This window comes from Heptranchias perlo, chromosome 27 (assembly GCF_035084215.1).
Source record: "Heptranchias perlo isolate sHepPer1 chromosome 27, sHepPer1.hap1, whole genome shotgun sequence".
NCBI classification, from domain to species: domain Eukaryota; kingdom Metazoa; phylum Chordata; class Chondrichthyes; order Hexanchiformes; family Hexanchidae; genus Heptranchias; species Heptranchias perlo.
The window spans coordinates 17,235,561-17,248,705 of NC_090351.1; the positions used below are offsets into that span (position 1 = coordinate 17,235,561).

The 13,145-nt window shown below is 41.6% G+C and overlaps 1 protein-coding gene across 11 annotated transcripts in view; it reads left to right on the top strand.

Annotated features, from left to right (window-relative positions):
- The first annotated feature begins 1,031 nt into the window (after positions 1 to 1,031).
- Positions 1,032 to 13,145, top strand: part of LOC137344683 (ladinin-1-like) — a 98,374-nt gene continuing 86,260 nt past the window's right edge. For all 11 annotated transcript variants that reach the window (XM_068007809.1, XM_068007812.1, XM_068007813.1 and 8 more), the window contains exons 1-2: positions 1,032 to 1,129; positions 1,211 to 1,300. In XM_068007809.1, the coding sequence (XP_067863910.1) occupies positions 1,107 to 1,129; positions 1,211 to 1,300 (113 nt within the window). In that variant the 5' untranslated portion in view covers positions 1,032 to 1,106. The remainder of the gene's footprint in view (positions 1,130 to 1,210; positions 1,301 to 13,145) is intronic.

Sequence of the window (13,145 nt, forward strand, 5' to 3'; positions counted from 1 at the left end):
ACTGGTGCACAGATCCTGCTAGATTTTATTGGGCATGTCACAGGAGAGCATACTTGAAGGAGAAGGGAATAGAGGGATATGGGGGCAGGGTGGGAAGATATAATTAGAGTGGAAAGAGGCACGTGTAGCATATGAACACTGGAAGTTGGGCCAAATGGCCTGTTTGTGTGCTGTAGATTCCATGTAATTTTATGTAATTCAGATTTAGGAGGAAGTGATCATTACTGCTCATGCTTTTGTCATTTTTAATCTGGTGGTAATGGGTATTGGCAGGTCTCAGATTTCCTCATAACTCATTTAGAGTGAGACTCACTCATTTTGTTTTAACAATGTCACCTATTTTGCTGTATCTGAAACACACCCATGTTATTTAAATTACTTTTTGCTCAATCCTAACATTCCCTCATTACTGACAACTTTGCATTATTGCCATTACAGACTGGATTGTCACTAACCAGTGAATGTTTACTTTTTAAAGAAAGAATAGTTTCTTGGAAAAGTTGCAATGAACAACAAGGAAATACACAATTATACAAAGCATTCAGTTGTGCAGCCAGGTTAAGTTTTGGTCACATTGCAGGCAAATGTGCATTGAATGTGGAAAAGTAGCAATAATTACATATCATATCCTTTATATCCATCAACAGATGTTTCCACATTTATTTGCTATATGTTTAATTGTTTACAAAAGGTATGCACCAGAATTTTGGAACAGGTGTCTGTTCATTATGCGAACAGGATTACTGCTATTACAGACTGTTCCAACAGGTAAGAACTATCCTGATAACTAGTTCAAAATACTGGATTTTTTCAATCAATTCTAGAATTAGGTTTCTTAGCCATTGTCACAATGAATTCTTAGTAAATATCAGGTGACAATATGATGAAACAATATGGTTTGAATCATTGCAGAAATTACCTCTCTACCCATTGTAGGTGGAATCATGCTATTACCCCCTTCTTAGGAAAATGGATCAGCCCTTGCTAAACCTGTATGTAGTTTTGGACAGTCAACTTGTTACTGATAGATTCACCATTCTGCCCTTGCATATGAACATACACATGCTCATTGGTGGCTGAAGAAGCAGAGCAAACTAAGCAAGGAGATGAGAAAAACATTTAAATTGAGGTATGTAACAAGTTTGAATTTAATTTTAGCAAACTATGCTTACTTTTGGACAGTTTTATACATCTAAATATGTTCTTCCAGGTTAAAGAGTAACTGCAATGGAAATGTGGAAGACAAGAACTTAACAGGACTTCACACGACAGAAGGAGAGCTCTATTGTGTCTCCACAAGGTAATCACCAAAATATTTCAGGAAACAATATACTTTCCCACTATACTTTTCCAATGCGGTCTGATAATATCTACTCTAGGGCTTGAACTTCAATTAAATCCAAGTATGTCATTGAATCTTTTTCCTGTCACCAGGATCCTTGATATTCAGGAGGAAGAAACATTCTGGTTGTCTTCAAATATGTGGAAAATGTCATTAATTTGCATACTCCTATTTTAAGATGCATCTACGGTGTTTCAAATTGTAAGAAGATATGAAATTAAGTTCAAATGTTATCCATACTTGCAATCCAGGATTGTTACCAAAATATGTTAAAAACTTAAATTTATCATTTTTAAAGATAATGGGGTAAAGTTTCCGCTTTGGATGCAATTGACAATTGAGTGCAAATTGCGCCTGAAAATTGCACCAGCTGGATTACAGTTCGAATTTCTGCTAAAATGCATTTGTATAATCAAAAACGTAAAATCTTCCACAAACCAACGCATACTGGCAGCACAATAGATCGTAGCTGTTTTCTTTTCTTTGCAATAAAAAGTATTCATTGATGTATTTAAGATGTATTTAAGAGTGGTAACCTGATGCAGTTTTATTAATACAGCTGAAAATGGGTTTATCACAAAAAATAAGCATTTTATTAAGTGTCTAATCCTCTACCTGTGAGTAACCTGATTTTAAATCACTGAAAATGACAAAAAAAAACTATACTGAAGCATTTACTATTTTCATTGGTGTACATTAGTCAGTTTCTTAGTAAATTAAATATTTTTTAATATGTAAAAACATTTAAAACGTGCCTACTGGTGTCTGTGTGCCTAAGAAAACTAGCTTAATTTGAAGATCCTCTTTGAACGGCCGCAGATGGGCGCCATCAGTGGAAACTCACCATTGCAGCGGTTCAGGAAGGCGGCTCACCACCACGTTCTCAAGGGCAATTAGGGATGGGCAATAAATGCTGGCCTTGCCAGCGATGCCCACCTCCCATGAATGAATAAAAAAAATCTTCGTTATTTCGTTCGGATGGGCGTGACCAGTTTTATGGGCGGGGTTGGGTTCAGTGCAATGAATTTTGAACCACCGCAAAAGATCGCGGAAACTTGAATTACGCTGAATGTAATTTACACCCAGTGTAAATAGAAATTCCTCGATCTTTTGGGCTGCTTCGGCCGGATTGAGCTGATAAAACCCGTGCAATCTATCGGAAACTCTACCCCAACATTTAAAAAAATTATATTTGATTGTGTAAATGTGTGATATAAATATATGTGCTTTTATATACTGGTTGGCAGAAAGGCTGTGTAGGGAGGGGCAATATTTATAGATTTTACTAGTTTGGGCCAGATTACCATCATAATGGAATGTAGTCTAGCACTGTTTTTTGAACACAGCGCTGATGGAGCTTGTAACTTGGACAGCTGTTCCCGAATGTCATTTCCCAATCACATCGGAACTATTTGCTGACAGAAAAACAATTTGACTACACGATTAAATCTTGCAGACAGTGAGTTTTAAAAACTTTGTGACTCTTCAAGTGAAACATTCAAAATCCACAAAAGTACCATGTTTCATTGGGAGATCATGGGATTAGGATTCACTGACAAGGCCCTCTCTGGCCATTCCCTGTATCTCCTCACCAGCCACATCCCCCTATTCCCTTCCAACCCCACTTCCTTCTGTTTCTACCTATGGGATAAACCTGCACCCCCCCCGCCCAAGTCACTTACAACTGCACTCTTACATTCCCAACTGCGAAGCTATTGGCCCTCCATTCGCCACGATACCTCTGCAGATGTCAACTTGTGCAACAACTGCCTCCCCTCCACTTTGATGACCTTATCCACAGCAAAACCTTTACTATCTCCCATGTCAGACATTTCCCTAGTATAGCTCCCATCTCCATTCCCTCAGTCAAATGACTGCAGACTTGAATGTACATGGCGCACAACTGGCATAGTCATCCAATGCAGATCTGGCAGGATCATGCCAAGCTCTAGCAAGCCTTGTTCTCCTCTGCCAAATCCGACCACTACTCTAGGATCATCCTGGAAAGCAAAGATTATGCCCAGCTTCCTCTCTCCGTTATCAACTGTCTACTTAAACCCCACTCCCCTGCCTCCTCCATCTTCACCTCTAAATGACATTATGTGGAACTTATGGACTTTTTTGTTATCAATTAAAAATCATCCATTTGGCCCCCTCTGCTGCTTCTCCACTTTCCCCTTGCCCATCAAGCCAAAGCTATTTGCAGGACATCCTTGCCCTGCACTCCCTGCCCTCACTTGGTTCCATGCTTTCTTATCTGAGTGTAGCCAGAGCATCTGTAGCAATGCCTTCTCTTCCTGCCCCTGAATGGTAAGTCCAGCAGTCCCCAAGGATCCACTCTTGGCCTCATCCTCGTCCTAATCTATATACCCTCATCTACATGCATCCGCAAACAAGGGTCAGCTTCCAAATTTACCTCTCCACCAACTCTCTCGACCCCTTCACTGTCTCTGTGTGGTTAATTTTACAACACCAAGTTATAGTCCAGCAATTTTATTTTAAATTCACAAGCTTTCGGAGGCTTCCCCCTTCGTCAGGTGAACGATGTGAAATGAAATCCTCGAAATGAAATCGCATTTATAATTCACAGAACAATGCTTGGTGAGTACAGACAGTTTTTTCAACTGCCCGTTGCCAAGGCAATCAGTGTGCAGACAGACAGGTGTTACCTGCCAGGTCTCACAGAATATACAAATCACCAAAAAAAAACAACAAACACAAAAAAAAACAGAGATAGAGAGGTAGAAACATAGAAAAGATAGCAACTGACCCGTTATATTAAAAACAGATAACATTTGTTCGCTGGTGGGGTAACGTGTAGCGTGACATGAACCCAAGATCCCGGTTGAGGCCGTCCTCATGGGTGCGGAACTTGGCTATCAATTTCTGCTCGACAATTTTGTGTTGTCGTGTGTCTCGAAGGCCGCCTTGGAGAACGCTCACCCGAAGGTCGGTGGATGAATGTCCATGACTGCTGAAGTGTTCCCTGACTGGGAGGGAACCCTCCTGTTTGGCGATTGTTGCGCGGTGTCCGTTCATCCGTTGTCGCAGCGTCTGCATGGTCTCGCCAATGTACCATGCTCTGGGGCATCCTTTCCTGCAACGTATGAGGTAGACAACGTTGGCCGAGTCACAGGAGTATGAACCATGCACCTGGTAGGTGGTGTCCTCTCGTGTGATGGTGGTATCTGTGTCGATGATCTGGCATGTCTTGCAGAGGTTACCGTGGCAGGGTTGTGTGGTGTCGTGGACGCTGTTCTCTTGAAAGCTAGGTAATTTGCTGCGAACGATGGTCTGTTTGAGGTTGGGTGGCTGTTTAAAGGCGAGTAGTGGAGGTGTGGGGATGGCCATAGCGAGGTGTTTGTCCTCATTGATGACATGTTGAAGGCTGCGGAGAACATGGCGTAGTTTCTCCGCTCCGGGGAAGTACTGGACGACAAAGGGTACTCTGTTGGTTGCGTCCCGTGTTAGTCTCCTGAGGAGGTCTATGCGATTTTTTGCTGTGGCCTGTCGGAACTGTCGATCGATGAGTCGAGCGTCATATCCCGTTCTTACTAGGGCGTCTTTCAGCGTCTGTAGGTGTCCATCGCGTTCCTCCTCGTCTGAGCAGACCCTGTGTATTTGCAGGGCCTGTCCATAGGGGATGGCCTCTTTGACGTGGTTAGGGTGGAAGCTGGAAAAGTGGATCATCGTGAGGTTGTCCGTGGGCTTGCGGTAGAGTGAGGTGCTGAGGTGCCCGTCTTTGATGGAGATTCGTGTGTCCAAGAAAGAAACTGATTCTGAGGAGTAGTCCATGGTGAGCTTGATGGTGGGATGGAACTTGTTGATGTTATCGTGTAGTCTCTTTAGTGATTCCTTGCCGTGGGTCCATAGAAAGAAAATGTCGTCGATGTATCTGGTGTATAGTGTTGGTTGGAGGTCTTGTGCAGTGAAGAAGTCCTGCTCGAACTTGTGCATGAAAATGTTGGCGTATTGGGGTGTGAATTTGGTCCCCATGGCTGTTCCGTGTGTTTGGGTAAAGAACTGGTTATCGAAGGTGAAGACATTGTGATCCAGGATGAAACGGATGAGTTGTAGGATGGCGTCTGGAGATTGGCTGTTGTTGGTGTTGAGTATTGATGCTGTCGCAGCGATGCCGTCATCGTGGGGGATACTGGTGTAGAGTGCCGAGACAGCAAAGACCTGGCAGGTAACACCTGTCTGTCTGCACACTGATTGCCTTGGCAACGGGCAGTTGAAAAAACTGTCTGTACTCACCAAGCATTGTTCTGTGAATTATAAATGCGATTTCATTTCGAGGATTTCATTTCACATCGTTCACCTGACGAAGGGGAAGCCTCCGAAAGCTTGTGAATTTAAAATAAAATTGCTGGACTATAACTTGGTGTTGTAAAATTGTTTACAATTGTCAACCCCAGTCCATCACCGGCATCTCCACATCTGTGTGGTTAGACTGCTTGCCTTACATCCAGTGTTGGATGAGCCACAATTTTGTCCAGCTAAACACTGGGAAAGCCAAAGCCTTTGGCCCTCACCAAAAAAGTCTGTACCCTCACCACTGACTCCATCCCCCTCCCTGGCCACTGTTTCTGGCTTAACCAGACAGTTCTACTTTGAGCTGAGCTTTCGACCCCATATCCTCTCCATCATAATGAGTACCTAATTCCACCTCCCATAATATTGCTTGCCTCCACCCCTACCTCAGCCCATCTACCGCTGAAACCCTCATTCATGCTTTTGTCACACCCAGATTTGACTATTCCAATGCTCTTCTGGCCAGCTTCACATCGTCCACCCTTCATAAACTTCAACTCTCCAAAGCTCTGCTGCCTGTCTCCTATCCTACTTGCCCATTAACCCTGTCCTCGCTGACTAACATTGACTCCTGGTCTACCAATGTCTCAAATTTAAAATTCACATCCTCATGTTTAAATCCCTGCATTCTTTAACACATTCTTAAAACCGAGCTGACTGACCAAGCTTTTGGTCACTCCACCTAATATCTCCTTTTTTTATGGTAACCATTTCTTTTAATACACCTCTGTGTAGTCTTTGGGGAAATGATAATCTGGTTGGTTTATTGAATATTGATAAAAGCAATGTTAATTAATATTCCGATAATGTTTAAGATTAAAAGTCTATCACTTCTGAAATTTAAAATGAAGCACAATACAGCATTTTAATGCCAACTTTCACAATTTCCCAAGGAAGCATTCTCCCAGGCCCCCTAGAAACATAAGCACAGTACAGGGGAAGGGGCAGCATTTGATAAGTATATACAATTTTAAATTTGCTGTTTACTTCTCTGAGAAATACAATATGTGATTCAACAATGATTCCCATTCATAATTTATTCACTAAATGTGAAGCATGTCTTGAGATATGTGATAAGGCAGTACATAAATGCAAGTTCTTTCATTCCTTCTTTCTTTCACTGGCTTTTTAATAATATGCATGATAGCATGTTATAAACATATAGAAAGAAGGGTGAGAAAAGACCATAAGGCCCATCAATACTTACCCAATTCATTAGATGATGGAAGCTCATGTACCTCCCCCTCCAACTTCTCGATCATACTAACTTCTGGGTGAGGGAAAAAAAATGTATCCAATTTCAAGAAACCTCTGGGAAATGTTTCTCTGACTCCCTAAGGGAATCGCACAAGCTTCAGGAGACCATGATTATCCATGACATCTCATTAGATCAACTCAACTGACCACTGACTCCCTCCCATCTGACGTGCCTCAATGTCCTTAGGGCCAGTGGTCTGTAGAGGACTGAAAACCATTTACATTTATTGGACCAATCCTAAATGTCGCAGACTTTTTACTCCATTTTAGCACTTACACACTTCGAATGTCTGCTCTGCCAATAAATGTATCCATCCCCCTCTTGAATTTTATAACATCCTTTACTTACAATGTTTTTCTGGAGAGGCTCTTCCACATATTCACCATCCACAAGTCATATCTTAACTGTGTATTCAATCTAAGCTTGAATCCTGACCCCCTGTCCAAGAGTTTGTGTTAATATTGAACATCACTCTAGGGTTGTTCCTTTTAGAATCTTAAATATTTCAATAAGATTATCACTAAGCCATCCTTTTTTGTGGTGTAAACATCCCTAATACCTGTAGGCTTTGTATGTAAATGCTCAATCCTATTCATCAGTTTAGTTGCCTTTCTTTGTACTCCCCCAAAGACCAGGATATCCCTTCTGTAGTATGCTGCCCAGAACTGTGCACAATATTCAAGGTGTATTTGGACAATGCTCTGTATAAAATTAATTATCAATTCCTGGGACTTGTGCTTTTGCCTTGGGCTATATATCCGAAGATTCTCATTGCATTTTTCACTACCACTGCACATTGAGCTGATGGTGTAAGGGTGGTTTTCCATTAAAATTACCAATCCTGCTCCTGTGTTGTTTCTTGTAGACTGTTCCCATTTATTTTGTATTCCCACTTCTAGTTTCATTTCCATAGCTTGATAACTTCATAAGTCTCAATGCGAAATAACATTTCTCAGTTTCTGACCCAGTCTCCAACCTGTCCAGATCCTTCTGTAATTGGTCCATTTGCTTCCTCTTATTTACAGCTATCCTAATTTGGTATTTTCAGCAAACTTGGAGAGCTTTATTGCGTTTCTTTCTTCAAGTCATTAATATACATTGAAACAGCAATGGCCCCAAAACTGATTTCCATGGGACAACAACAACCACTTGCATTTATATAGTGCCTTTAATGTAGTATAACGTCCCAAGGCGCTTCACAGGAGTGTAAACAGACAAAAATTGACACCGAGCCAAAGAAGGAGCTATTAGGACAGGTGACTTAAAGCTTGGTAAAAGACATAGGCTTTAAGGAGCATTTTAAAGGAAGAGAGAGAGTTGGAGAGGTTTAGAGAGGAATTTCAGATTTTAAGTGCTAGATGGCTGAAGGCATGGCCACCAGTGGTGGGGAGAAGGAAGTGGGGGATGCATAAAAGAACAGAGTTGGTGAAACGCAGAGTTCTTGGAGGATTGTAGGGCTGGAGGAGGTTACAGAGAAAGGGAGGGGCGAGGCCATGGAGAGATTTGAACACGAGGATGAGAATTTTACCCAACTGGTTACTTCTTTCCATATTGATGCGGTTCCCTTCACAACTATCCTGTTCATTCTCTGACTCAACCAGTTAATTATCCACATCAAAAGCTTCCCCTTAAGCAGTACCTTTTTCCATGGTCAAATAATTTCCTATGTCATTGATATTGCTAAAGTTTAGGTATATTAAATTTGAGTTGTCCTTTTGTTATATTCTGTTATACCCTCAAAGGACTCAAGTAGATGTTTCAAGCAAAATCTACCACCAGCTAATGCTGCAGCATTAGTGAATGGTGGCAAGGAATGGTGGGACACAGGTTAAACTTTACACTGCAATGAGGTTGTGATATGAGTCATATTGCTGTAGAATGTCATTGCAGAGTCCAAGTGCCACGCTCAGCAAAGTTAGAGAAAATGTTCCAAGTTCCAAAGTGTTAACATCGATCCAGAAGTCCTGGTGCCTAATTATACCTTGAACCAGAAAACAAAAGTACAGTGTTGTAAATACTTGATATTAATGCTCTTGATCAGTGGTCTAGGAAGCAGGGCTCGTAAGTATGCTAACCTTTAAGAAAGCGACAGTAATAAACTTCCTTTAATGGTTAATTGGAAATATAATTGTGTAATGTATACTTTTGTACAGCTTAGTAGTAAAGTAATTGTATTCTTAAAGTTTCTAAATGTGAAAATAAGAATGAACCAAATGTTAACTGGTACTACGTAACATTGATCAATTGAGGATGAAACTTAGGCATACGGTATTTGTAGGTCTTGTGTATTAAGTAAAGAAGGAGGTCAGAAGCCTACTCAACACAAATGATAGATGATTTCTCCCCCCCCCCCATTATCCCCATTTTGATGAAGGACTTTCAAAGAGAGGGAGCTGCAGAGGTAATACTTGAGATCTTTGATGGTTTCATTTTGTGTTGTTCAAGATCGTAGGTTAATATTTTTATGGCTGAGATCAAGAAATGTTGCCTCTTGGTGGCAGTATAACTGCTCTGAACATATTTGAGGTTTAAAAAAATAAATTGCAAGTTAGACTGAAGGAAGAATTATCAGCCTTTTGGGGCATTTTCAGGTAATCTTTGTTTCTGGAACACACTGCGCTGAAATTCCTCCTTTTACAAAAATTGGAATGCTGCCTGTAGAGTTCGCATTGTGACAGATATTATATCTGCTGTATCACAAACTTTGACAGTTTTTTATGGGATGGTATTAATTTTTTTAAAAGCATATATAAAAACGTATTTTTCTTTAGACGTGGTCGATGTTAGCAATAATGTCATTCAGGTTGTGTGTTTGGAAAGGATTAAGAAATATTTTTTCAGTGCTTTTTATGATTGAATACCAAAGTGCCAGCAATCATCAGCCTTTTTGATAGGGTTAATTTTTTTCTTGTATTTCAATAACTATACTGCTTCACCAGAGAAATTGTTTTCTGTCTCCACGTTTATTATCTTTAATGTAAGTGTCCTGGGGGAATGATTATGGTGGTTGTTCTTTTAACCAGTCAGATTGTACTGGCATTTGGCAGCAACTTTCTGATTGTGATCTGATTGGTGGATTTTTTGCTGATGTTTATTGGTGAATGACAGTCAGGTGATGTGTGGTTTACATTGAGATAGAGTGAGACTAACTTCCTTCTTTTTTATGGTATGTGAGTTGGATATTTTATCACATTGCATCTTTAAACACTAAATATGCTGAGACTCTTTGCAGCCAGTCTTTTGAGTGCAATAGGCAGAAATGCCTAGGAACTGGTCTCCAACTTACCCACTTATTCACAGATTTGTGTGCCATGTGAGGAAGAGGAAACTAAAACATGAGAAAGTAAACATATAATCATATTAAAGAATGTATGGACTCTTGTCTTTGACGAGACAGAAAGCTACAATGACCTTGATGCCATGGTACCGCTCTTGCTTCTGAGCCAGAAGGCCGTGTCTTCAAGCCTCATTCCAGAGACTTGAGCACATAATCTAGGCTGACACTTCAGTGGAGTGCTGCAGTGTCAGAGATGCTGTCTTTTGGATGAGATGTTAAACCGAGGCCTCACCTGGCACTAGTCAAAGAAAAGCAGGGGAATTCTCGTTGTGTCCTGACCAATATTTACCCTTCAACCAACATCATTAAAACATACTATGTGGTGATTCATCTTGTTGCTGTTCTGTGATTCAACTCATTGCTGTTTATTGTTGTGAGACCTTACTGTGCGCAGTTGGTTGCCGTGTTTCCCTACAATACAGCACTGACTACACTTCAAAACTATTTAATTGGCTGTGAGTTGCTTCAGGATGTCCTAAAGTCATAACAGGCCCTATATAAAAGCAAGTTCTTTCTTTCTTAAAAATTAAATTATATTGAATTCAATTCAACATAAATGGTTAGCCACTTATCCATTTTCTTCAGTCCCAGTAACTAAATAAGGAGGGGAAAATCTGATTCCATGCAGTGTTTCCTACTGAAAATGCACATGTATCGATATTGGGTGAGAACAGGGTTGGCTCAACTGTGATGCCCCTCTCCTCCCATAATAATCTGCTGACATTCACTGTTAACATTCACTGTTACAAATGTGGGTATTATATAGAACATAAGAAATAGGAGCAGGAGAAGGCCATATGGCCCCTAAAGCCTGCTCTGCCATTCAATAAGATCATGGCTGATTTTCTACCTCAACTCCACTTTCCCGCCCTATCCCAAAATACCTTGATTCCCTTTAGCGATTCCGTTGAGAACTGTTTTCTGTTTAAACATCTTCATAATAGTTCTTATAAGCAGACTTAGAGGGTACGATTCAAAATTTGCAGTAGCGGATTGGATGCCCGTTATACACTGCATCCAATTTTCCTTTCAATTGAAGTCAATAGAAAGTAGAATCAGGTAGAGTTATAATGAGCAGCATTTCTGCTACCGCCCAGTTTACCTCCCCGATGATGTTGAATTTTACCCCCCTGGTTCCAAAGTAGCACTTTTCTCAGGAATCCACCCTTGCAGACTTGCTTGACCCAAAGGGTTAACAACTACCCTTCTTGCAGCAATCTGGTTATTGGATTAAACCTAGTTTTGTGCTATGGTGCACATTCTCTTCAAATAGGCAGATATTACATCTGAACCAGAACTTTTACAGGTTAAAGCAATTAATATATTTATTTACAACTCAATGGTAAAGAAGTGCAGAAGAAATACGGGAGAGTAAACGTATTTAATGTAATTATAACGGCCAGGACATTTCTCAGAGCTGCTCCCACTCCGCCAGGGTAAACAGGGTTTCCTCCACAATTCTGGCCAAGTAACGCCAACAGATCTGGAGCCACTCTGAGGAACTTCTGGCTAGTGAGAAGAGTTGTAATGGATTAATTACTCTTTTTGAGAACTGTCTACAGATAGTAAGATGAATATTAAATTTTGCCTATCTTCAACCTCTCATCTGTTTTAGTCATTGATAATGGCTAAAGACATGAGGCTTGGAAGTCCACAATAGCCGAGAGTCCAACTCTAGCATTAGTGGAGTGATGTCACAGGTAAGTGCCAGAATGTCTGCAATGGAGAGAGTGGCCACCTCCATTGAGCTTCAAGCATGGCTCGCATATCAGTCTATGCACGGCATTAGCTTGGCCATGCAGACTTTGGAAGCCAGCATGTCTGCCGCCTTAAATAGGATGACAGATACCTTATCAGTGGCTTTTCAACGCGACACTGATCTTCACCAAGCTATTCTCCAGCAGAGTGGTAGGAGAGATGCCGAGGAGAGGGATGATGGCGAAAGGGGTCATGGAAGTGGGAACTGCATTCAGAACGCTCCCACATCCCACCCGTTACCCCACCCTCAACCAGTACCCGAAATAGTGCTTCCTCTCCCGATGGCCGAGTCTGCCCCTGCACAGGTGCAGGTGGAGCAGTCTTTGACGGGGCCCTCACGGGCTCAAAACCCAAGGTCATAGGCCGAAAGCATCTCAGCAGTCAGGGCAAGGATCTGAGCAGCCTGCCTCCGCCTCTGCTGAAGCCACAGGGGATGCACCACTTAGAAGCGGTAGAAAGCGTAAGTTTAACCACTCATAATTCACCAAGGGTATGCACAAGGGTGTTAAAACAAATGTTATGTTGTGATTTCTATTGTTTTTTATGTTGGCACATAAAATCTATTCATTATCAACACTTCCAAGTCTTGGTCATTATTCCTTCCTTTCTACAAATGAATCTTTCATTTGATTCATGATAAATGCCAATATGTGAGGACAACCATTGGGCGGCTGTGCGATCGGTGTATGTGTCGTTGAAGGATTGTTTTGTGCAATGGAGTGGGGTGGGTTTTTGTGGTCATGGTGGTGTTTGTGCCAGGTGGCATGAGTATCTCAAATGTCTTTATTTTTGGACTGTCAGTATGAGAACCTCTAAGAGATGAGGACATCTCTGACATCCCGGGCAGCAATGTGTGCGGCTGGTCTAGCGATGGGTGGACCTTTATCGTATTCCTCCTCCTCCTCCTCCTCCTTCTCCTGCTCATCCTCCTCCTCCCCCTCATCTTGTTCCTCTTCTTCAATGTTGTCACCAACAGAGGATGATTGATGAGCGCCTTCATCCACGACCACCTCTAAACCTCCCTGCAGTGCTGTGTTGTGCAGGACGCAGCACACCCCAATTTCCTGGAGACCCTCGCTGGCAAGTACTGAAGGGCTCCCCAGACCTGTCAAGGATCTGAAGCGCATCTTTAACAT